Genomic DNA, 27,284 nt, shown 5'->3' on the forward strand with positions numbered 1-27,284 from the left:
TGTTTTTAAATCAGTGTCTTTGGATGTGATGAGGGCTTTGTGTGTCAGATACATCCTGCGTCTGACACAAGGCCTGATTACTGTCACTGCAGCTGGACTTAAAAGGAACACTCCACATGCTTCATCGTAAATTCTCTATTTTATCTATCTGTCTATCTATCTATCTATCTATCTATCTATCTATCTATCTATCTATCTATCTATCTATCTATCTATCTATCTATCTATCTATCTATCTATCCATTATCTTTAAAGTGGTACTTCAGCAAGTAAAAAAAAAGTGTTTTATTAAAAGGACCCTTATCTATCCAGGGATCCATTGCTGTCTTAACCAGGGCCATTTTTTCACTGATATGCAGGTCCCCGGCACTGCCATCTTGGATGTGGGAAGCTGGCTGTGACTCCCTGTGGCTTCACAGCTGGCTTCCTCCTGCACATGTGCAAGTCGCTCTGCGCTTTGTGAATGGAATCGCAGCCTCCTGGGACTTGTGTCCCAGGAGGCTGCGCTGGTGGGGAGGCCAACTTCTGCTGGGATCTTTCTTTCTTTCTTTCTAAATATCTATTTATCATTCATTCTTTCCTCCTTTCCTTCTTTCTTTTCTTCTTTCCTCCTTTCTTTTCTTCTTTTCTCCTTTCCTTCCTTCTTTCTTTCTTTCTTCCCTTCTCTTGTGACGTGTCCCAGGAGGCTACATCAGTGGGAGGCCATCTTCTGCTGGGATCTTTCTTTCTTTCTAAATATCTATTTATCTTTCATTCTTTCCTCCTTTCTTTTCTTCTTTCCTCCTTTCCTTCCTTCTTTCTTTCTTTCTTTCTTTCTTTCTTTCTTCCCTTCTCCTGTGACGTGTCCCAGGAGGATACATCGGTGGGAGGCCATCTTCTGCTGGGATCTTTCTTTCTTTCTAAATATCTATTTATCTTTCATTCTTTCCTCCTTTCCTTCTTTCCTCCTTTCTTTTCTTCTTTCCTCCTTTCCTTCCTTCTTTCTTTCTTTCTTTCTTTCTTCCCTTCTCCTGTGACTTGTCCCAGGAGGCTACATCGGTGGGAGGCCATCTTCTGCTGGAATCTTTCTTTCTTTCTAAATATCTATTTATTATCTTTTTCTTTCTTTCTTTCCTCCTCTCCTTCTTTCCTCCTTTCTTTTCTCCTTTCTTTCCTTCTGTCTTTCTTTCTTCCTTCCTTCTTTTCTTTCTTCCCTCCTTTCTTCCCTGTCGGTGGGAGGCCATCTTCTGCTGAGATCTTTCTTTCTTTCTAAATATCTATCTATTATCTATCTTTCTTTTTTTCTTTCTTCCTTCCTTTTATTCCCGTTTTTCTTATCTTCTCCTGTGACGAGTCCCAGGAGGCTACATCGGTGGGAGGCTAACTTCTGATGGGATCTTTCTTTCTTTCTAAATATCTATCTATCTATTATCTTTTTCTTTCTTTCTTTCTTTCTTTCTTTCCTTGCTTTCCTTCTTTCTTTCCTTCCTTTCTTCTTTCTTTCTTTCTATTCCCAGGAGGCGACATCGGTGGGAGGCCAACTTCTGCTGGGATCTTTCTTTCTTTCTAAATACCTATCTATTATCTTTTTCTTTCTTTCTTTTTTGCTTTCTTTCTTTCCTTTCTTCTTTCTTTTTTGCTTTCCTTCTTTCCTTTCTTCTTTCTTTCTTTCTTTCTTTCTTTCTTTCTTTCTTTCTTTCTTTCTTTCTATTCCCAGAAGGCTACATCGATGGGGAGGCCAACTTCTGCTGGGCTCTTTCTTTCCTTCTGAATATCTAGATATCTAGCTCTAGTTCTCTCTTTCTTTTTTACCTTCCTTCTTTCTTTTGCTCTTCTTCTTTCTTTCTTTTTAGGGGAACTGCAAGAGTCACTTGGCTCTGTTTATATAAGGACATTTTTTATATTAAGGTGACTTTTTTTTTTTTTTTTTACAAATTCACCAGGAAGATTCGCGATATGAACATTTTGGAGTGCCATGACTCTTGGAGGAGTTCCACTTTAAAGGGAAGAGCCTTGTAAATGCCAATTCAAGCTTCGCTAAGGCTCATTATCCCAATAAATGACCGGTTTCCGGGAGTCAGACTGTTAGATTGATGGGCTGTGATACATGTGTGCTGGCAGAGCCAATTATAGATTTTGGCTTATATAGAATTGTACTGAGCGGAGTGCTCCTCCAAATTAAACCCGTTGTGCAATAAATAATAATTTCTCATTAACATTGGGGCCCGAATAATGACAGTTTGTAGGTACTGCTGCATAGGAGAAAGGTTGCCTTTTAAATTCCCTCTCTGTATATGAAATGTCAAGGCAAGAGCGCTCACACTAAACTGCATGTGTTTATTTATCTGGAGTCTATCTGCCATGGTATCTGGTCATGTGACTGGCACCAAAGGGAGATAACAGCAGTGGTTTCTTGTGCAGCAAGAGGGTCAGGTTAGAGATGCCGAACTCAACAAAAAACGCTATAAACATAGATGGGAATACGCCAGATGTTTTACCTGCAAAATATTTGTATTTGTCCATCCAGTCCTCAGATTTACTCAGCAATGTCATTGCCCATATACTGTCATGGGGCTCTATTTAGGCAATGATGTAAAGCTCCTTTCCATGTCTATTTGTTTAGGTTGATAGGGATTCCTGGATTCGCACTTACATGAAATAGCTGGGTGATGTCAATGGTTGACAAGGACACAGCGGCTGCCAGCACCCGCTGCTTCCTTAATAACCATTGACAGCATTGCCCAAATATGGCCATATTTAGGCAATAATCTAACCTGCTCCATTTCCTGCCCATTTACTTACATAGCCAGGGACTCCCGACCATGTAAATGAACGGGCTGGCATTTTACCTGATAAAAAAAAAAAAAAAAATGAATGGGCTGGGTGACGTCAGCTGCTTCCTTAGCAACCATAGACAGCTGAAAGCTGTTATGTTCTTCCACCCCCAACGCCAAAGGTTTGGCATTTGGATGAATATCCAAATAGTCAGTGTTCAGTCCAAAAACTGAGCTCATCCTTACTGCCCATCAGGCTGAGGACATCTGGTGGCAGATACAAGTACTGTAGGGGAACTCTCTGCATTGAAGATGAATCTTGCAGCAAAAAACTGGTTTCGGTATTTTATCATTTAGAGCAGGGATCCTCAAACTACGGTCCTCCAGCTGTCGCGGAACTACACATCCCATGAGGCATTGTAAAACTCTAACATTCACAGACATGACTAAGTATGATGGGAATTGTAGTTCTTGAACAACTGGAGGCAGGGCCGTCTTTAATACTGATTGGATAGTTGGCAAGTATGAGGCAGCTGCTTTGGGCCCCACAACAATGACAGGGCCCAGGGCAGCTGCCCCTTTTGCCCTGCCTTAAAGATGGCCCTGACTGGAGGGCCATAATTTGAAGACACCTGATTTAGAGGCTCTCCTATTTTATCTTATCTAGCCCTTTCTGATGTAACCTCTAACCCAATGACTTAAGTTCTTCCTTAAGCAGGTTTGACATAGCGTGGTTCCTTAATAGGATGTTTCAAAGTCAACTGGTGACTAACATTCGCATAATGACTAAATGGTTCCTTGTCTTTGGACAATAGACCTTCAATAGACATTTAGAAATCTCTTTGTATTTTATTGGTTTAGCAGTGTTTACAGTACTGACGGCATGCAAAAGTGCAGTGACCCCCAGCAAGCTGATCAGATCTCAGTCAGTTAAGTGAATGATTCATTCTGATTGGTTGCTACAGGTTACTGCATTGTGCACACTGTTCTTTTTGCGTCGCAGAATAAGCCTAATTGCCCACTCATATGTCCTACTAAAAACGTCCTACCTTACTTCCCTCCCTCCTCTATGCAGTGGCTTGTCATTGTCATAGCTCCGCTTCAAAATGCGGCACGGCTGAGAGTTCACACCGCCCGCAGCCGTTCGGAATAAATTGTACGCTCTGCATGTCACTGCTGCTGACTCAGAGTGCCCGCCTGCCCGGGTACCTCTGGCACAGCGGAGGCACACTTAACCCATTCAGTGATACGAATTCCGACAATTTTCGTGAAGATATTTTTATATACAATTCGCAGGCTTTTTTTTTTTTTTAAAGATCAAGTCCATTTTTTTGGCACAGTCAGTAAAGAGAAGGAATAGCAGGGAGTAGATGTCATAGTTCAAATATATTCACATTGGCCCTCAAATGACATGGTCCTATACACTATGTGGCCAAATGTTGGTGAACACTTGAGTATCAAACCTCTATGGGCTTGTTGGACATCCAATTCCAATAACATGGCCTCCAAACTTCTAGCAAGATTTTGGCGTATGTCTAGGGAAATGTCTGCTCATTCAGCCAAAGAACCATTTGTGAAGGCAGGTACTGATCTTCTATGAGAATTGCTGCCTGACCATCCAGTTCATCCTAAGCCCTTGTACACACGGTCGGACATTCCGACGGAAAATGTCCGATCGGACCGTGTTTTCGGATAATCCGACTGTGTGTGGGCTCCATCGGAATATCCGACCGACAAAGTTTTAGAGCTGGGCTATAAAATTTTCCGACAACACGATTCGATCAGACTTCGTCCGATCGTTTGTAGAGAATTCCAATCGGACAAAGCGCCACACATGCTCAGATCAAATTACGAGACCAAAGCTATTGGCTACTAGCCTGAACGTAGTCTCGTCATAACGAAATTACGTCATCACGTTCTGAACGATTGGATTTTCCGACAACTTTGTCCGACCATGTGTATGCAACAGTTTCGGACAAAATCCATCGGACGAAATCCGACGGATTCTGTTGTCGGAATGTCCGACCGTGTGTACAAGGGCTAAAAGTGTTCAGTATGGTTCGAATTTAGAGCTCTGTGCAGCATGGGCGTCCGAAGGTAGGGGCAAGGGGGGTCAAGTCGCCCCCCGGAATCAGGGATCGGATCTTAAATTTAGCACAGTTGCGTCGCTATCGGGGTGTGGGCAGCCCGCACCCGGGTGTCACCCACCAGTGACCATCGAAGTGCTGTCAAGCCCCCCATCAATATAGTGTGACTTTGGGGTGTTTTCCCTGCTCAGTCCAGCAGAGAACTGCGGGCTATCAGAGGTTTCCCCCCCCCGCTCACCCCCCCCTTCTTCCTGTCAAGGAGAAGAGACGGCGGCTCTCACCAGGTTCCCCTCCCAGTTTCCTGCCCCCTCTGTTACCTCCCTATTGGCCATAACTGAGGGCCAATCAAAGGAGACTAGGAGAGGAGAGCATCATGGGACATGTAGTCCCAAAAATTGGCGGCCCTATTTTCCACAGGGAGGAGGCTACAGCTCGATCAAGAGAGAGATTGAGAGACTGCAGCCTGGAAAAAAGCTGAAGAAGAAAGTTCTACAGGACAAAAAATGAGGAGCGTGTTGGGCGGAAGCCAGAGAGAGAGAGAGACCCGCACTGCCCTGCGCCACCAGAGAGACAGACACGCTGCCCAGCGCCACCAGAGAGAGAAAGATTGAGCCACTACCCGGGTACAGACATGATTCACTACTGACCAGAGTCGCCCCCTGGGCAACCCAGAGTGAGCGACCGTCCAGCCGGAGGGATCACTGCTGTAGTTTTGCTGGGTCTGGAAAGAGGGCCTGTTGGCTGTTATCCATTACTTATCCTAGGGACTGTACTACGTCTGCAGTCTCTGACCATGATAATGTGATAATGACATTGTCGAAAAGGGATGGTGCATGGGTGACCCTAAAATGATGCCCCTCCCCCCTGAAAAAAGTTCTGTCCATGCTGTGCAGGCCACTCAAATTCCTTCACACCAAACTAAAACCACGTCTTTATGGTGCTGGCAAGTGCATGGTCATGCTGGAACGGAAAAGGGCCTTCACAAAAACATATTTTTTTTTAAATTCAGCAACTACAAATACTGCAGCTGCTGACTTTTAAAGTAAGGACACTTACCTGTCCAGGAAGCCCGCGATGTTGGCCCCCGAAGCCGATCTGTCCCTCGGGTCTCAGGTGCTGCCGCCGCCATCTTCGGTAAGGGAATCAGGAAGTGAAGCCTTGCTACGCATGCGGCTGCGCATGTCCCCAACTTTTTCGAACCAAGAAATTGAGAACCTGCTCTCATTCTTTTGCTGGCTGGAATTCTGCCTGCAAAAGTCCGATGGAGTGCACACACGGTCCGAATTTCTCACTAAAAGCTCTCATCCGACTTTTGCTGGCAGAATTTCTGATCGTATGTATGGGGCTTTAGGAATGAAAGAGGCGGGGCTTTGTGCCATCATCATCTTAGCCTAGGCTAAAGTCACTGACTAGGGCTGAAGGATGGCTTTTATGATAAAGGTGTTTTCTTTTTACTTTTATTTTTTCACACAAATGTTAAAATCTGATTTTTGTTTTTTATAGAAAATCACTTGGAACCCCCAAACATTAAATTTTTTTCTGATAGCAGAGGCCCTGGAGAAATAAATGGGGGCTGTTGCAATTTTCTATGTCACGCGAGATTGGCGCAACCGTTTATCAAACACAATTTTTTTAGGAACAAAAAAACACCACTGATTTGAATTTTATTGCACACAAACACAATATAATACACAATTTTTGATAAAATATAAAAGATGATGTCCCATTGAGTAGATGGATACCAATGATGTCAAGACTCAAAATTGCATGCATCCGAGAAATGGTGATAGACTACGGTGCCTAAAATTTTTCATAGGTGATGCTTCAAAAGCCTTTACAGGTTATCAGTGTTAACTGTAAACATGATGGGGCAGTTTGTATTTGTATTTATTCGGGGGGGGGGGGGGTCTGGAGGGCTTTTACATTTTTCTGTATGTTTTTTTTTTTTATGTTTTTTTTACTCTTTTTTTTACATTTTTGTTTTTCATTAAACTTTACTGCTTTTACAAGGGGGCTAACAAACCTTCATGTGATAGCACTGGGCAGGTGACAAGTACTCTTTATGGATACACCAAGACCCCCCAATGTCTCCCGCTTCCATCCAAAGCAGCTAATCAAGCACAGATCATGCTAAATTAGCTGCTTTCCTGGCTGTAACATGGTCATATTTCATTAGTATTACTGTCTTGAGGTGCAAGAGCCAAACAATACAGTGCAGCAATATACTGTAGGGCATGGAGGTAGAGGGGGGTCACTCCCTTTCTGATGTGCCCCAGGCAGATGCCTCATCAGCTTCACCATTGGCCTGGCTCTGCTGGCAGACGTAGAGTTAATCCCATCGTTGCGCTTTCAGATATTTATCCATGCAAATTGCCTGAAGAGATGTATATCCCCCTCCCCTTCTGGTTCCCATCCTGGATACATATTGATGTGATATTCTCCTGTGGGTGGCAGGTCTGGAAGTCAATATTTGATGTTAACTAATATTTACATATTTTATTTACTTTAGATTTTATTTTCAGGATGTGAATGTGAATAAAACACACGGCTAGAAAATACAACAAATCCGGAGCCAATCTCTACAAAGCCAAATCTTAAGTTCCCAAACTCAGCTGTTTACTAATTTTACTAGATAGATAGATAGATAGATAGATAGATAGATAGATAGATAGATAGATAGATAGATAGATAGATAGATAGATAGATAGATAGATAGATAGATAGATAGATAGATAGATAGATAGATAGATAAAGATATTTTTATAAAATAAATGTAACTAAAGAAAAGCATATTTTTTTCTCGCATGAAAATATGAATTGTTCCAATAGATGGATAGATAAATAGACAGATATGAGAACAATAGATAGATAGATAGATAGATAGATAGATAGATAGATAGATAGAGATGGGAAGGATAGTCAGAAAGATAGAATAGATATGAGAAGGAAAGATAGATAGATAGATAGATAGATAGATAGATAGATAGATAGATAGATAGATAGATAGATAGATACAGGGCCGTCTTTAATATTGATTGGACCCTGGGCAAAAATTTTCATGCCCCCCCCCCCCCCCCCGATACAATTTCACTCTCCATCTGCCCTAAGACATACAATAAATAGCAGCTAGAATTAAAATCAGTTTACTGTATCAGATCAGGCAGCAATTACGATTGGTTGCCAGCAGTTACAGCATATCACTACTGCTTACTGACTGGTTGTTAGAGGTTACAGTACACATTACAGCTCACTGATTAGTTGCTAGAGGTTACAGCAAATGATTTCTGCTTCTTAATTGGTTGCTAGAGATTACTGTACAGTAATACTGCTCACTGTTTGGTTGCTAGAGGTTATAGCACATCATTTCCTCACTGCAGGGGGGCATGATATACATATGAATGTCCCCTTTATTTACATATCAATTTCACTGGGTACAGCTATTTACTTAATAATGCCGCCGCTTTTTACATATGAATGCTGGTTATTTACATGTGTACACAACAATAGGGCAGAGCTAGGCAGAATTAGTAGCAGCATTTCACACTGAGATATTGGCACACAGCACAGGACTAAAACTTCAAGGAACAATGGAATTTAAACTAGGATAGTTGGCAAGTATGAGGCAGCTGCTTTGGGCCCCACAACAATGACAGGACCCAGGGCAGCTGCTCCTTTTGCCCTGCCTTAAAGACGGCCCTGGATAGATAGATAGATAGATAGATAGATAGATAGATAGATAGATAGATAGATAGATAGATAGATAGGGGAAGGATAGATGGATAGATAGATAGATAGATAGATAGATAGATAGTGTAGACATGTCACTGGAGAAGTGATCGAGGGGGTGTACATCTCACCTAGGTTGCTACACAGTGTGAGATGGTAAATCCAGGATGGATCAGTTTCTCAGCAGCGATATGCTGCTGAGTTGTTATTTAATTTTGCCGGGCCTGGGTTTATATGGAATGGCAGGTAGGTTTGGTAGAGGGACCTGTCATTCCACATCCCCCGATCCAGTTCTGGGTTTGGGATCAGGTGAGCTTTGATCCTAATTAGCCTGGGAAGCTAAAGGCTCTGTAGGGTCTGCAGGTGATTGTTCTCAGCCAGGGAATGAACAATCTGTGTGTTGAAGGAAGCTGCAAGCACAGCCACTGCTGGAGCTAAAACTCACCCTGCGATATCCAGGCGAAAGACGCTGTGTTTGTAAGTGTCAGATAGGTGAGAAGAACCTGTTAGTAAGCGCCCAGCCGGGCTAGGACTTTTATTTTTGTTGTACTTAGAAAGCACGGTGTTGCTGTATATTTTGTTTGCTGGACTGTTTGTACCACGAATAAACGCCAAGATCTGCTTTATCAAATTCCAAGTCTGCTGTGAACTGTGTCCAAACACACCCTACCCCGGGAAGATCCCTTACAATTGGTGGAGGTAGCGGGCAACGCGGTTGCTAGGGGCAACGGTGTGGACAGACTTGGCTACAGCTGCTGATGTCCTGGGTGAAAGCTGCAACTACACTCCAAAAACAGTCCAGCAACATGGAGGAAATGCTGAAGCAGTTTATGCAAGTGAGTTTGCAACAACAGCAGGCTCAGACAGAGGCCAATAGACGACATGAACAGTCCATGGCTGAACAACAGCAGGCGCAGACAGAGGCCAATAGACGACATGAACAGTCCATGGCTGCACAACAGCAGATGATGGCTGCACAACAGCGGATGCATAAGGAAGAGTTGCAAGCTTTGCGCCAAAGCCAACAACAACTTATCGAGCACCTGATAGTAAATCGAGAGGCGCCTGTGGTTGCTAATCCACCCACAATGGAGGGAGCCGCTCCAGAGATTTTTTTTGGGAGAAGGACTGTGCAGAAAGCGCTGCAAAAGATGACTGCTGAGGACGATGTTGAGGCCTATTTAACAGTATTTGAGCGCGTGGCTGAGCGAGAGAAGTTACCAGCCGCTGAGTGGGCAGAGGTAATTGCGCCCTATTTAACAGGTGAACCTCAAAAGGCCTACTATGACCTCAGTGAGCAAGAGGTTAAGGACTATACTCGGCTAAAAGAGGAGATACTTGCCCGACTAGGAGTTACTACTGCAGTCCGTGCCCGGAGGGTACGCAACTGGAGCTACAGTCTGGACAAATCAGCGAGGTCCCAGATGTATGACCTAATCCATTTGGCAAGAAAGTGGTTGGAGCCAGACACTTCTACTCCTGCACAAATCCTAGAGAAGGTCGTGATGGATCGCTACCTCCGAGCGCTTCCTACTGACCTGCAACGCTGGGTGGGACAAGGTGATCCTAGGAACGCAAACGAACTTGTCAACCTTGTGGAGAGGTTCCAGGCGACTGAGGACTACCTCCGTGATGTTCCTGCAGCATCTTCACCTCCCCGGAGCGCCAGATCTGTGCCGTCAGCTGGTAAGAGACTTCCATCTATTGGGGGAGTGTGGAGGGGTGCTGATGGGGGGGAAAAGGGCTCAAGTGGTGTCTCAGGGACAAAAGACTGGTGATGGTCCCGGGTGGCTAAGGGGCTCTGAAAAGGACTCCTTGCCAAAGAGACCAGGCCCTATCCAGTGTTGGAGATGCCATGAGGCGGGACACGTGTCTGCCCATTGCCCTCTTACCTCTGAACCCATGGAATGTGACGCTAGCCGGCGTCAGTCGCTATTTGCGGAACCATCTTGTGCTGCAGTTCCTGGACTAGAGACTGAACCGCAAATCTGCAACATCACAATCAATGACTTTCCTGTTAAAGCGTTAATGGACTCAGGAAGCCTTGTAACCTTGGTGCATGCTAGCCTGGTGACTGGGGACTTAGAGTCTAAAAAGCATATGAGTGTTGTGTGCATACATGGTGATACAAAAGTGTACCCTATAGTGCTGGCTAAAGTCGGGACTGAACAAGGCACCGTACAATATGAAGTGGGTGTGGTTAAAAACCTCATGCATAATGTAATATTGGGGCGCGATTTTCCATTATTCTGGGCTCTTTGGGAAAAAAGAAAAATCCCCAAAAGGAGTGAGGATACCTCTAAGGGGGTTGCTTTGTCCACTGTGAATGATAAAAATGTGCAGGATGAAAATGATTGTTTTCCTTTGCAGGTCCTGGCTGGGGAGGAGGAGGCTCCTCCCACTGAGCAAAATATACTAGACTTAGAGGTGTCTAGCGATAATTTTGGGACTGCACAATTACAGGACCCCACTCTCAAAAATGCGAGAGAGCAGGTTGCTGTTATGAACGGGGTACCTCAGGAACCAGATGCTGAAAAAAGATTTCCACATTTTTCGGTGACTAATGATCTTTTCTATAGAGTCAATAAGGTTAAAGATGAGATTGTGGAACAGCTTCTGGTACCTAAGCCGTACCGGCGTCAGGTGCTTGACAGGGCACATAACCATGTTCTTGGGGGACACTTGGGGACTGACAAAACGCGAGAGAGGGTTCTCCAGAGGTTTTTTTGGCCGGCCATATATGATGACATTAAAAAATACTGTGAGTCGTGCCCCACATGTCAGGTTAGTGCCCCAGTGTCACATTTTCGCAGTCCTTTGGTTTCGCTCCCTATTATAGAGGTGCCTTTTGAGCGTATTGCCATGGATTTAGTGGGTCCCATTGTAAAGTCAGCTAGAGGACACCAGTATATTTTGGTAGTCATAGATTATGCGACCCGCTATCCTGAGGCTGTACCCTTGAGAAACACTGCATCTAAAACAATTGCACGTGAGTTGTTTTATATGTTCTCTAGGACTGGGATCCCCAAAGAAATCCTAACTGACCAAGGTACGCCATTTATGTCGAAAGTAATGAAGGAATTATGCAAACTATTTAAAATCTCACACATCCGTACCTCTGTGTACCACCCCCAGACGGACGGATTGGTGGAGAGATTTAATAAAACTTTGAAACATATGTTGAAGAAAGTGGTGGCAAAAGATGGTCGTGACTGGGATCATTTATTACCCTACCTCATGTTTGCTATTAGGGAGGTGCCCCAAGCGTCCACAGGGTTCTCACCATTCGAGTTGGTCTATGGTCATCACCCTAGGGGTCTACTGGACATTGCAAAAGAGACATGGGAGAATGAGTCCACCCCATACAAGAGTGTTATTGAGCATGTAGCACAAATGCAGGACCGTATAGCCACTGTAATGCCCCTGGTAAGGGAACACCTCCAGAGGGCTCAAGAGGCCCAAAGTAGAATTTACAACCGGTCCGCAAGAATCAGGACATTCAACCCAGGCGATAGGGTCCTTATACTAGTCCCCACTGTTGAGAGTAAATTCTTGGCGAAGTGGCAAGGTCCTTATGAAATTGTTGAAAAGATCAGTGAGGTGAACTACAAGGTGCACCAACCAGGTAGAAGGAAGCCTTTCCAAGTTTATCACATAAACTTGATCAAGCCCTGGAAAGACAGGGAATCCTTGGTGGCGACAAATACTGTTAATGATTTGTCACAACCAATCCCTCCAGTCAAGGTAGGTGATACTCTATCAGTGTCACAGAAACAGGAGGCTCAGGAATTTTTACAGAAAAACAAAAACAAGTTCTCTGACCTCCCAGGGCGTACACACCTCATCCATCATCACATTGAAACTGAGCCTAGAAGCAGAGTAAACCTTAAGCCCTATAGGATACCGGAGGCACGTAGGGAAGCCGTATCTGCCGAGGTAAAACGTATGCTTGCTCTGGGGGTAATTGAGGTGTCACAGAGTGAATGGTCCAGCCCAATTGTGCTAATCCCAAAGCCCAATGGAACTTGGAGGTTCTGTAACGATTTCAGAAAGTTGAATGAGATCTCCAAGTTCGATGCGTATCCTATGCCCAGGGTAGATGAGTTGATTGAGAAGTTGGGTAACGCCAGGTACATAACCACTCTCGATCTCACAAAGGGCTACTGGCAGATTCCACTTTCTGGTGAGGCTAAAGAGAAAACTGCATTCTCCACCCCTGATGGGCTATTCCAGTATGTAGTGATGCCATTCGGGTTACATGGAGCGCCTGCAACTTTCCAGAGGTTGATGGACTTGATTCTGCGACCACATCGTGATTACTCAGCTGCCTACCTCGATGATGTGGTCATTTTTAGCCCTGATTGGGAAAGTCACCTCTGTAAGGTACAGGCCGTGTTGGATGCCATAAGTGATGCGGGGTTGACCATAAATGCCGAGAAGTGTGCTCTAGCCCTAGAAGAGGCCAAATATCTGGGCTACATTATTGGGAGAGGGTTGATTAAGCCACAGCTAAATAAAATTGAGGCAATACAGAATTGGCCTAGACCCCTGACAAGGAAACAGGTTAGAGCTTTCCTGGGTATTACGGGGTATTACCGTAGATTTGTGCCGAACTTTGCCTCAGTTGCTGCTCCACTAACTGACTTGACAAAGGGCGGAAAGACAGCAATGGTCACGTGGACCCCAGAGGCCGAGAAGGCTTTCCAAAGCCTTAAGTCTGCCTTGTGCCAACCACCTGTGTTAGTTACCCCCGATTTCAGGCGAGAATTTCTGGTCCAGACAGATGCCTCTAACACAGGCTTAGGTGCAGTACTCTCACAAGTAGTGAATGGTGAGGAGCATCCAGTGACGTACTTGAGTAGAAAACTAACCCCGGCCGAGAAAAATTATGCCATTGTGGAGCGAGAATGTTTGGCAGTAAAGTGGGCCCTAGAATCGTTAAAGTATTACTTGCTAGGCAGGAAATTCAAGTTGGTGACAGACCATGCCCCCCTAACATGGATGAAGTTAAACAAGGAGAGAAATGCAAGAGTGACTAGATGGTTTCTCTCCCTACAAAACTTTAATTTCACTGTGGAACACAGGCCAGGGAAATTACAGGCAAATGCTGACGCATTGTCGAGGGTGAGTTGTCTGTGGGGACAAAAGGCTCAGCCCTCCGGTCTGAAAAAGAGGGGGGGGATATGTAGACATGTCACTGGAGAAGTGATCGAGGGGGTGTACATCTCACCTAGGTTGCTACACAGTGTGAGATGGTAAATCCAGGATGGATCAGTTTCTCAGCAGCGATATGCTGCTGAGTTGTTATTTAATTTTGCCGGGCCTGGGTTTATATGGAATGGCAGGTAGGTTTGGTAGAGGGACCTGTCATTCCACATCCCCCGATCCAGTTCTGGGTTTGGGATCAGGTGAGCTTTGATCCTAATTAGCCTGGGAAGCTAAAGGCACTGCAGGGTCTGCAGGTGATTGCTTCTCAGCCAGGGAATGAACAATCTGTGTGTTGAAGGAAGCTGCAAGCACAGCCACTGCTGGAGCTAAAACTCACCCTGCGATATCCAGGCGAAAGACGCTGTGTTTGTAAGTGTCAGATAGGTGAGCAGAACCTGTTAGTAAGCGCCCAGCCGGGCTAGGACTTTTATTTTTGTTGTACTTAGAAAGCACGGTGTTGCTGTATATTTTGTTTGCTGGACTGTTTGTACCACGAATAAACGCCAAGATCTGCTTTATCAAATTCCAAGTCTGCTGTGAACTGTGTCCAAACACACCCTACCCCGGGAAGATCCCTTACAATAGATAGATAGATAGATAGATAGATAGATAGATAGATAGATAGATAGATAGATAGATAGATAGATAGATAGAGATATTTTTATAAAATAAATGTAACTAAAGAAAAGCATATTTTTTTTCTCGCATGAAAATATGAATTGTTCCAATAGATGGATAGATAAATAGGTAGATATGAGAAGAATAGATAAATAGATAGATAGATAGATAGATAGATATGGAAAGGAAAGATAGATAGAGAGATAGAGAGATAGATAGATAGAGAGATAGATAGATAGATAGATAGATAGATAGATAGATAGATATTTTTATCAAGTAAATGTAACTAAAGTGAAGCATTTTTTTTCTAGGATGACAATATCAATAGTTCCTATAGATAGATAGATTGATATACAGATAGATAGATAGATAAATAGATAGGAGAAGGATCGATAGATAGATAGATAGATAGATAGATAGATAGATAGATAGATAGATATGAGAAGAATAGATAGATACATAGATAGATAGATAGATATGGGAAGGAAAGATAGATAGATAGAATAGATCTGGATAATATACTCCTGCAGTTGACATTAGGAGGTTGTGCGGATAATCTTCTATGATGTAATAGTAGTGCGGAGTTCCAATTAAACGATGGTCTATTTGTAGATAATGGAGCCCCCCTCCCCCATAGACAGTACTTATATAAAAGAAGGCTCTTCTATGATTGCGGTGTCGGTGATTATCACACATTCACCCGCTGATCCTTTCATGTGATCATCCTGAAGACTTCCCCGCCAGCGGGAGATGTAGGCACCCTGCGCCGGTTTTTATTCTGGAAGTTTTCATTAATCCTGGGTCTCCAACCTTCATCTCCCCCTCCCCCCCGGACCCCTCACCCTCTTGTGCTAAATTACAGATTTCTTTCTGGCGCTCCGCAGAACATCGCCGGAGCCGCAGCGACCGAGATTCATGAAAACACAAAGCAAAGATCCCACTGAGAACATCTCGCTTTCCTTCCGCGTGTGTTCATGGAGAAATGAATATATCAGGCGGGTTATTATTTTATTTCATGGCTGAATTCCGAGAACATAAACTTTCATTTGAATCTTTTTCTCAGTAGGCACAAAGGATCTCAGTCTACGTTGTGTGTGCAAAATGCCCTTTTCAAATCCAGATATTACCTTGTAAAGTAGCAGTGACGTCATCGCTGTGCTGTACAGAGTCTGTGCCAAGAGCAGAGCTGTGGGAGGGGCCCGGCAGGCCCCACTCACTGCAGGCTGCCTGCAGAAAACTACAGGAGGGGGCGGAGACAAGACCAGTCACCCTGCACAAGGAGAGAGAGCAGCAGTGTGCGGTCTTTATTTGAATTGGGGGTGTCATTCACAATGTATTGACACTCCCGGTAGTTGGCATATGGCAGTGTTAACTGCTGTGCAAGTCGGGCGTGATGCGAGAACCCGCAGTGGATTTGCAGGGTTCCCGCATGTCACAACTGTGAACTGAGCCTCACTGATGGGCACTGATAGGCTGCACTGATTAGGCAGTACTAATGAGGTGGCACTGATGGTTACCGATAATCTGCACTGATGGGCACTGATGAGGCTGCACAGATAGGCTGCACTGATAAGGCTTCCACTGATGTGTACTGAGGAGGCTGCACTGATGGGCACTGATGAGGCTGCCCTGATGAGGCTGCACTGATAAGGTGGCACTGATGTGCGCTGATGAGGCTGTACTGATGGGCACTGATGAGGCTGCACTGATAAGGTGGCACTAATGTGCGCTGATGAGGCTGCACTGAGGAGGCTGCACTGATTGGCACTGATGAGGCTGCACTGGTGAGCACTGATGAGGCTGCACTGATTGGCACTGATGAGGCTGAATTGATAAGGTGGCACCGATGAGGCTGCACTGGTGGGCACTGATGAGGCTCCAATGAAAGGCGGCACTGATAGGTGACACTGAAGGCCACTGATAGGCAGCACTTATAGGTAGTACTGGTGGGCACTGATAGGTAGCACTGATGATGAGGCACTGTTGGGCACTGACTGGCAATATTGATTGGCAGCACTGATGAGCACTGATTGGCAGCACTGGTGGGAACTGATTGGCAGCACTGGTGGGAACTGTTGGGACTGCACTGATAATCAGGACACACAAGCCGGTTCTCGGCTCTCCTCTCCTCATGCTTGTGTTTACATTGTGATCAGCTATGATGGCACACATAGCTGATCAGGTGGTAAAAGGCCACTGTGATTGGCTCTTTACCCCAATCTATGATTAGCTGTGTCCTAAGGGCACATTGACAGGAGGACCTCATATGGGGCCCCCTCCCGGAACTGGCTGGTCACACTGTAGGTAGCCATCGTTCGTCTAGTGCGGTCGGCAAGTGGCTAAGAAGTTCCAAAGTCTTACACTGGATTACTGCACAGATCTTGATGAAATACACAAAGCACACCAAGATTTAGGCAACAATACACATGACTCTTGTATTTAGACAATATTTGCTTATTCCGATTCCCGTCTAAATTAAAGTAAATACATGTTAACCCAACCATGCACATTTTTTTTATTTTGGATAAAGCATGGATGGATTACAACCCCTGTCAGGTTTTTATTGCTGTCTGTGCCCCCGTTAGGGAGATTCACTCTCTCCGTTTGCGCCTTTACCATTACCCTTTTGTCAGAAACCATGAATCAGACCGAGACAGAAGTACAGTTAAATCACACTTGTTTAATAATAAAAGTAAATAGAACAAACGTAGTCAAAACATAGCCAAATTTCAGTAACCGGAGCGGATAGTCAGACAAGCCAGAAAGTCAGGAAGCCAGGGAACAGCGGAGTGGAACAGCAAGCAGGATCTGGAACCAGAAGGAATGTCAGCCAAGCAAGTCTTTAATAGGAATGCATGCGAAGGCAGAGATCATGTGTGCTGGATGGCTAAGTAGGCAGGACTGACGAGCAGGATATCATCAACAGCTGAGTCACTGTGGAGAGATGGGAGCTGGCAATTACCTGACAGCTGAGCGGCCAGCTCAGAGATGAAGGGCTGAGCCCAGCCCTGACACCTATACCATTTTCACTGAAACTGAGGATCCCAAATTTTGAGTTGTCACCAGAACAGGAATAGAGGGGAAATCTTCCAATGGGGACAGGGTTCTGGTGACAATCAGATTTCCCCTCACTTTCCAGGAATTTCCTCTTGCTTCCTGTTTCAATGCCCATCAGTGCCCATCAGTGCAGCCTCATCAGTTCCCATCAGTGCAACCTCATCAGTGCCCATCAGTGCAGCCTCATCAGTTCCCATCAGTGCAGCCTCATCAGCTCCCATCAGTGCAGCCTCATCAATGCCCATCAGTGCAGCCTCATCAGTTCCCATCAGTGCAGCCTCATCAATGCCCATCAGTGCAACCTCATCAGTTCCAATCAGTGCAGCCTCATCAGTTCCCATCAGTGCAGTCTGGACAGTCCCCATCAGTGCAGCCTCATCAATGCTCATCAGTGCAGCCTAGACAGTGCCCATCAGTGCAGCCTCATCAATGCTCATCAGTGCAGCCTCATCAATTCCAATCAGTGCAGCCTCATCAGTTCCCATCAGTGCAGCCTCAACAGTGCAGTCTCGACAGTTCCCATCAGTCCAGCCTCATCAGTGCACATCAGTGCCCATTAGTGCAACCTCATCAGTGCCCATCAATGCAGCCTCGCCAGTGCCCATCAGTGCAGCCTCATCAGTGCACATCAGTTCCCATCAGTGTATCCTCATCAGTGCACATCAGTTCCTATCAGTGCAGCCTCATTAGTGCTCATCGGTGCAGCCTCATCAGTACTCATCAGTGCAGCCTCATCAATGCAAATCAGTGCTGCCTATCATTGCCTATCAGTGCAGCCGTATCAATGCACATCAGTGCAGCCTAATCAATGCCCATCAGTGCAGCCTATCAGTGCAGCCTATCAGTGCCCATCAGTGCACATTAATGCAACCTCATCAGTGCACATCAGAGCAGCCTCATCAGTGAAGAAGAAAAAATACTAATTTGCAAAATTTTATAACTGAAACTAAGAAAAACATTTAGTTTTTTTCAATATTTGTGGACTTTTGTTGTTTATTTCGCAAAAAAATTAAAACCCAGTGGTGATTAAATACCACCAAAAGAAAGCTCTGCCTGTCAAACAAATGATAGAAATGTCATATGTGTAGAGTGTAGCATGACCGCGCAATTGTCATTCAAAGTGTGACAGCGCTGAAAGTTGGCCTGGGCAGGAAGGGGGGGAAAGTGCCCGGTATTGAAGCGGTTAAAGTAAACTAAGAGGAAGATCCATGACAGGTCGGGTTCCGGGGGGTAGATATTACCGGAGAGGGATTCCCAGCGCAGCTCACTGACCCAGCGGGAAGGAGTATCTGTAACAGCAGCGGAGAGTCGGGATCAATAGCCGCCAATAATGTAGTTCCCATCACCACATACAAAGGCCGGATCTTGCGGGAGGAGAATGTGCCGCGTGCGGAGAATGAAGATGCAGTTTGCCATCTACAAACCTTTCTGGTCTCCTGTGGCGCGGAGGTGAGAGAGCAGCTTGATAACATCTTCATTTACAGCTTCCAGAGCTGCCACGCTCACAGGCGTCACACCTACGGGTTCCCACCGCTATGGGATTTTCAGATCACTGGTAACGTTTGTAGCTAAATAAGAGAAATCATAGACAGGCTTAAAGGGGAACTCCGGCCTTCCCTTCAGTCTTGCACAGTTGTAGCGGCTCCTCTCCTCTACTGAAATGGCTTCCTCTGATTTCACCGCACACTGCGAGCTTCTCACAATGTGCATTAGAAGCTGCAGCAAGTCAGATAGAGCCCCGCCTCGTTCACGTACTGTGTTCACTTACCATTGCAGAGAACAGAAAACAAGAGGAAACCTTTCCAGAGTGAGGGAGATCACTTCTAAGCCCCTGTACACACGGTCGGAGATTCTGCCAACCAAATCCGTCAGATTTTGTCCGTCGGATTTAGTCCGATGGATTGTGTCCGAAACTGTTGCATACACACAGTCGGACAAAGTTGTCGGAAAATCCGATCATTCAGAACGTGGTGACGTTATTTAGTTACGATGGGACTACGTTCAGGCTAGTAGCCAATAGCTTTGATGTAGGAATTTGATCTGAGCATGCGTGGCACTTTGTCCGATCAAAATTCTCTACACATGATCGGGGTATGTCCGACCGGCCCAGTTGGTCGGAAAATATTTCCAACATGTTGGAAAATTGGGTCCGATGGATATTCCGACGGAATCAGTCCGATGCATACCACACACAGTCGGATTATCCGACAACACGGTCCGATAGGACACATTCCGACGGATTCTCCGACCGTGTGTACAAGGGCTAAGGGCTTGCTCATCTGTGCGCCATCGTTTGCTGCCCCTCTGAAAAGTGATCAGTGATGGTGGATCACTTTTCATAGGCATTGCATTCAGTTGCAGCATAGTCCTATTCACTTGATTTGGTAATGTCTGATCATCAGTGCCCATCACTGATGGGCATTGATGAGGCTGCACTGATGTGCACTGATGGGCATTGATAGGCAGCACTAATGGGCACTGGTGAGGCTGCACTGATGTGCACTGATGAGGCTGCATTGATGGGCATTGATAAGCAGCACTGATGGGCACTGATGAGGCTGCACTGATAGGCAGCACTGATGAGGCTGCACTGATGTGCACTGATGAGGCTGCATTGATGGGCATTGATAAGCAGCACTGATGGGCACTGATGAGGCTGCACTGATAGGCAGCACTGATGGGGCTGCAATGATGTGCACTGATGAGGCTGCACTGATGGGCACTGATGAGGCTGCAGTGATGTACGCCGATGGGCATTTATAAGAAGCACTAATGGGCACTGATGAGGCTGCACTGATATGCACTGATGGGGCTGTAATGATGTGCACCAATGAGGCTGCACTGATGGGCATTGATAAGCAGCACCGATGGGCACTGATGAGGCTGCACAGATGTGCACTGATGAGGTAGCACTGATGGGCATCGATAAGCAGCACTGATGGGCACTGCTTAGACTGCACTGGTGGGCACTAATGAGGCAGCACTGATGGGCATCGATAGTGGTGCCGCCCATTGAATGCAACATGCCGTTTCATTTTTGTGTGGCTGAAAAGCAAATCATCAAACCGTAGCATGTGTACAGTCCTGAGAGTTTTAAACTGATGCCTTGACTGGGAGTAGAGTTGTGTCTCCCTACACTGTGTACATCAATAGAAACACACAGCCCCATAGCCTAGAATGAAAAGGCATTTTCCTGCTCCTCGACTTCCCACCCCCTCCTTCTCCAAGCTGACAGACTTTGGGTCTGGTATGAATTTTAAGGGGAACTCCATGCCAAAATGCTACTTTTTTTGCCCCATATGTGGTAAAAAAAAGTTTAAGTAAAAAAAATGGTAAAAAATTAAAGTTACACACAAGCACATAAAATCCCCCCCCCCCAATTTTTTTAGCCCCCCCCCCGACCCCCACATATACGCACATACTAAAGTACGCATGAAAACGTTGATTGCGATACATGTGTTACATATCGTCTCGCACACCGGAGTGAGAGCAATATTTATAGCACCAGACCTCCTCTGTAACACTAAACTGATGACCTATAGGGGGCTTTTAAAGTGTCGCCTATGAAAAATATAGGGTACTGAAGTTTGTTGCCATATCACGGGCGCATGCAAAATCAACCACTTCTGCACAGACCCAACGTCGTTATACGTCGGTAATTTGACATTGAACACCGTTGTTGTGGCAGCAGATAGCTTCCATAACCCCGGTATTTAAAAAAAATAATAATTTTTAAAAAACGTCTGGGCAGTCCGGTATTCGGGTAAAAGTGGTCTTAGCGACGGATTCGCTGCAAGATCACTTTTACCGGTGGTGGGAGAGGTGCCCACCATTGGTAGCAGCGGAGACGATCCAGTCCTTTCCCTTCAGAGGCATGAAGTCAAGTGGTGGAATGACGGCCCTTAACTTCATACCATTGGGTGAGGGAAGCGGCGTCAAACGTCATTTACACCCAATAGTCTTAAAGGGGAATTTTTTTTTTATTGAAAAATAAAAGACATTTTTTTTTTACTTTATTTTTTTATTTGACTTTTTATTTTTTATTTTTACACTGTCCCTTTAAAAAAAAATAAAGTCTTTTTGACCCCAGATCTCACATTAAAGAGATCCTGTCAAGCTTTTTTTGATGTTTACATTCCTCGTAATAGGAATAAAAGTGATCCAAAACATTCTTTTTTAAAGGGACAGTGTAAAAATAAAAAAATAAAAAGTCAAATAAATAAGAAATATTTTTTTTAAAGCGCCCCGTCCCGCCACGTTTGTGGGCAGAAGCAAAAACATACGTAAGTCACGCCCTCATACGGTGTTCAAATCACACGTGAGATATGGCCGCGATCGTTAGAGCGAGAGCAATAATTCTAGCACAGACCTCTGTAACTCAAAACTGGTAACCTGTAGAAATTTTTAAACCTCACCGATGGAGATTTTGTCGCCATTCTACGAGCGGGCGCAATCTTGAAGCATGACATGTTGGGTATCAATTTACTCGGCATAACATTATCTTTCACAATATATAAAAAAGAAAATATGGGCTAACTTTACTGTTTTCTTATTTTTTAATTCAAAAAAATTGTATTTTCTCCCAAAAAATTGTGTTTGTAAGACTGCTGTGGTGGAATGTAAACATTCCAAAATTTAAAAACAATCAAAAAAAGCTTGACAGGATCTCTTTAATGTGAGATCTGGGGTCAAAAAGACTTTATTTTTTTTTAAAGGGACAGTGTAAAAATAAAAAATAAAAAGTCAAATAAAAAAATAAAGTAAAAAAAAATGTCTTTTATTTTTCAATAAAAAAAAAATTCCCCTTTAAGACTATTGGGTGTAAATGACGTTTGACGCCGCTTCCCTCACCCAATGGTATGAAGTTAAGGGCCGTCATTCCACCACAATATATATATATATTTTTTAGTAGAGACCCTAGAGAATAAAATGGTGGTTGTTGCAATATTTTATGTCACACTGTATTTGCGCAGCGATCTTTCAAATGCAATTTTTGTTTTTGAATTAATTTAATTTGTTTATTTCTTATTGATTGTAAAAATCGTGGACACATCTGGGCTACCTCTACCTATAATGTGAAAACCTAAATGTATATATAAAGGGTGTTTTTTATCATGTGTGCAAAAATAAGCAAAAACAGCTCCGGCAGGAAAAAGGGTTCAACTGAATTGCACACCGATCATATATGTTATAAAATGGAAGAGCGTGTGGTCACCATACCAATCTCAGTGTTGGGCGATATAAAGTATTTTTAAATAAAATAAAAAATATGAAAAATGATCCCATGGCCAAATGTTACCTAAACATCGGAATGTGCCGTATGGAATAGTCCTCTAAGTCCTCACTGTTGTTTTCCCGCAGGTCTCATTGTGTACCTTGGTATGATGGTGGGCGCCTTCTTGTGGGGAGGACTGGCGGACCGCATGGGTAGAAGACAGTGTCTCCTTATCTCCCTCTCTGTCAACAGTGTATTTGCCTTCTTCTCCTCCTTCGTTCAAGGCTACGGGACCTTCCTATTCTGTCGGCTTCTGTCCGGAGTGGGGTAAGTAGTCATTTGGGAATACAATATATGTATAGCTGGGAACTTTGAAAACTCCACAAACCTGAGATTGAGGAGGATGTGGGGGGCAGTGAACTATTATAAAATATAATAGCAGATTGGAAGGGTGGCTCGAGGGCAAGATCAAAGTATTGCAGTTTTTAGGACGTGTGGCAAGGATTTTCACAAAACTTGATTGGCAATGCCAATAAGGCTTTGTGCGCACTAGAAAGCTAAAAACTGCTTTAGAAACGCTGGACAAACAACGCTAATGAGTGAGCCAGCCGGGAAACAGATAAATCATCAGCTGTCAGCGGGGTTCTAAAAGCTGAATGTAACAATAAAACAATGCAGGCAATACAAAACTGTGAAAAAATGGCGTGGGGGTGACCCCAAATCAATACCAGGCCCTTTAGGTCTGTTTCAAATTTTTACGGAACCCCATGCCAAAATAAAAAAAAACAGAGTGGGGTCCCCCCCAAATCGATACCAGGCCCTTAGGTTTGGTGTGGATTTTTGAGGAGAACCCCCACACCAAAATTTAAAAACAATGGTGTGGAGTTCCTCCCAAACTTCATACCAGACCCTTATCTGACCATGCAGCACAGGGGGGACAAAAGAGAAACTTCCCCCTCCTGAACCATACCAGGCCACATGCCCTGAACATGGGGGGTGCTTGGGCCCCCCCCCCCACCGCCAAGCACCCCATGTTGACGGAGACAATGGCCTCTTCCCCTCAATTCTGCGGGCAGGGGGCTTATCAGAATCTGGAAGCCCCCTTTAACAAGGTTCTGCCCCCCCCTCCCATGTGAATGAGTAAGGGATATATAGCACCCCTACCCATTCACCAAAAAAGTGAAAAAAATAAATAAAAACACAACACAAGTTTTTGACAAGTCCTTTATTAACCGGTTCCCGACCAGCGCACGCCGATGTACGTCGGCAGAATGGCACAGGCAGGCATATTGGCATACAGGTACGTCCAATCTCTAATGCCGCCCTGCCATCGCTGGTCGGGACCCCCGTGAGTCTGGTCGCAGGTTCCGCGGACTCGATGGCCTCGGGCATACACGCGATCATCTCACGGGGCGGCTGAACTGAGAGATGACATTGTAAACAGCATCTCACCGTTCTGCCTAGCAACTAGTGACGCTGATCTCTGCTCCATGTGATTGGAGCAGAGATCAGTGTTCACTAACACAAAGCCCAGCCCCCCACAGTTAGTAACACACCCCTAGGAACACTTAACCCCTACACTGCCACCCACTGGTTAACCCCTTAACTGCCAGTGTCATTTACACAGGAATCACTGCATTTGTATAGCAGTGATTGCTGTATAAATGACAATGGTCCCAAAAATGTGTCAAAAATGTCCGATGTGTCCGCCACAATGTCGCAGACGCAATAAAAATCGCTGATCGCCGCCATTACTAGTAAAAAAAAATTATTCATAAAAATGCCATAAAACTATCCCCTATTTTGTAAACGCTATAACTTTTGCGCAAACAATCAATAATCGCTAATTGCGATTTTTTTTTACCAAAAATATGTAGAAGAATACGTATCGGCCTAAACTGAGGGGAAATTTTTTTTTATATATATTTTTGGGGGATATTTATTATAACAAAAAGTAAAGAATAATGCGTTTTTTTTCAAAATTGTCGCTCTATTTTTGTTTATAGCGCAAAAAATAAAAACTGCAGGGGTGATCAAATACCACCAAAAAGCTCAATTTGTGGGAAAAAAAAGGACGTCAATTTTGCTTGGGAGCCACGTCGCACAAACGCGCAATTGTCAGTTAAAGCGACGCAGTGCCGAATCGCAAAAAAGTGGTCTGGTCTTTGACCAGCAAAATGGTCCGGGGCTGAAGTGGTTAAAAATACCCTTCTTTGGGGTTAAAAGCTCCTGAAAAAGCGCCACTTAAACAGCGCTAAAGTGCCGCTAAAAAGCGCCGCACTTTAGCGCTAACACAGTCACACCCCCAGTGTGAAAGGAAAAAGAAAAACAAAGGGGACTATGGACTTTTTAGGCACCGTAGACAGAGAGGCATCATTTATATATAAGATCATTTTTGGAATATCGATTTAACAATGGACTATTTACAGCTTTATTTATCTACAGTTTCCATTCGAAAATTGGTTAGGGTACAGTAGCGGTAATTATATCGGATGTTATACATTGATATGACTATTGTTTTGCAATGCGGTTTTTAAATTTTGTATAAATGAAATACTTTTTTTAAGAAATAACATTATCTTATATATAAATGATGCCTCTCTGTCTACGGTGCCTAAAAAGTCCATAGTCCCCTTTGTTTTTCATTTTCCATAGTATTGTAGGACGTGGCACATTGTTACTTTTGATGTATCCACAGTACCACTCTGTTATTTAGGATACATTTCTGGTTTCCCAGTGTCAAATGGGTCTAAGGGAAGGTTATAACCCCTGCAAGGTTTATTTTTGCCATATGTGCCCCATTGGGGAGATGTCCCATAGCCAAAACAGAAAATGAGAGAAAACGTCTCCAACGTGAGAATCCCTGGTAGCCACCAGAACTAGTGGTAGATTTCCCCTCTATTGCTGTTCTAATGACAACATTTTCTTTAACTTTCACTCTTGGGGATAACAGTAAACAGGACAAAAAGAGAGGGGTAGAGTCTCCCTATTTATAAAAACGAAATAGATGCAGCGCTAATAACAACACATAATTGAAATACGTGATAAATTCATTTGTGAATAATGAATACAGTTAATTAACCACAAAAGGAAAAAAAAGAAGAAAAAGAAAAAAATGTGATCAAAAAAAAGAAAAAAGAAAACGAATGCAGAGTCCCATTAGAATCAATAGTGAAAAAATGTATATAAAGTGTCCACGCAATAAGTGAGTAATAATGATCTCCGTGATCTATCGTCAAACAGCATGCAATGTGCGTCCTCTTGACCACAAATAATGTATAGATTGCCTGCTTACCAGAGGGCGATGTCTGCCAAAAGAACAGTTTCGCCTAGAGTTTGGCAAATAGGCCTCCCGCAACCCTTTAGATCAGGGGTCTCAAACTGGTGGCCCTCCAGCTGTTGCAAAACTACAAGTCCCATCATGCCTCTGCCTGTGGGAGTCCTGCCTGTAACTGTCAGCCTTGCAATGCCTCATGGGACTTGTAGTTTCACAACAGCTGGAGGGCCACCAGTTTGAGACCCCTGCTTTAGATGTTCATAGAGCCTCCGTATGTAACACTCAATACCGGGAAACAAAAGAGACTTCTATAGTGTGATACCGTAAAATCAATACGTTTTTAATAAAGATAAAGTTTGCACTCACAAATTAGTAGTCATCAAATGGCCGAAAATATATCCAAGTGTGTAAATCTCCAATGCGGTCTCGCCAAAACAATCGCTCTACCACCTCGTTCCTGTATCCATCCACCGTCTTGCGGCTAGCGTGATGACGTCACCGTCAAAGGCCCCACCCTACGCGTTTCGTCAGCAAAAGGACGTCGTCTGGGGATTGGCCCTCCCCATTTATGCTTGATCTGTGACAGAAGGTTTTAATTGTCTCCTCCCATTGGCCACCCACCTCTTAAGTAGCAAGATGGAGGAGCTGTAGGAAAAGAGAGTATAGCCAGAAACTTTCCCAACTTTCTCCAGCGGCCAATTTCTGCTTGGCGGCTGGCTGACGCTGATCCTACTGTCCCTGCCAGCCAATCTGCACCTGGGCTGGTGGGAAACATCCAGCAGCCAGGGAGACCCAGTAATCTATTTGATTATCTGGACTTTCCAGTTGAAATCCAGAGAATTCCCATCTGTGTGGAATATGACAATGGCTGTCCTTGGGTAGTGCCAAAAATTTAAACCGATTTATTCCCGAGAGAGAGATTTTCCATCACTTCCTGTGTTCCCAGAGAAGGTCTCCTGGGCAGGAAGTGAACGTGAAATCCCATTATAGGAGTAGAAGGTATTTAAAACCCAACAGATGGTCTATGCCTTCCCCAAAACCTTTAAAAAAAATTAAAAAATGTTTGGTAGAGTTGGGGTTTAAACTAGTGAGTGGTAATGTGAAGATAAGCAGCATTTCAGTTTTAGACATCCCATGTAGGTGTCAGTACAATATAAATACCTTAAATCAGGGGTCTCAAACTGGTGGCCCTCCAGCTGTTGCGAAACTACAAGTCCCATGAGACATTGCAAGGCTGACAGTTACAAGCATGACTCCCACAGGCAGAGGCATGTTGGGACTTGTAGTTTCGCAACAGCTGGAGGGCCGCCAGTTTGAGACCCCTGCCTTAAAGAGACCCACTT

At 44.4% G+C, this 27,284-nt stretch overlaps 1 protein-coding gene across 1 annotated transcript in view; it reads left to right on the forward strand.

Annotated features, from left to right (window-relative positions):
• The window catches only part of SV2A (synaptic vesicle glycoprotein 2A), a 237,608-nt gene that overhangs the window by 118,904 nt on the left and 91,420 nt on the right, over window positions 1–27,284 (forward strand). The window contains exon 3 of the mRNA XM_077464254.1: window positions 22,811–22,991. Coding sequence (XP_077320380.1) covers window positions 22,811–22,991 — 181 coding nt within the window. The remainder of the gene's footprint in view (window positions 1–22,810; window positions 22,992–27,284) is intronic.

Source organism: Lithobates pipiens, unplaced genomic scaffold (assembly GCF_037356315.1).
Source record: "Lithobates pipiens isolate NorthernLeopardFrog02 unplaced genomic scaffold, aLitPip1_a1.2 Scaffold_30, whole genome shotgun sequence".
NCBI lineage: Eukaryota > Metazoa > Chordata > Amphibia > Anura > Ranidae > Lithobates > Lithobates pipiens.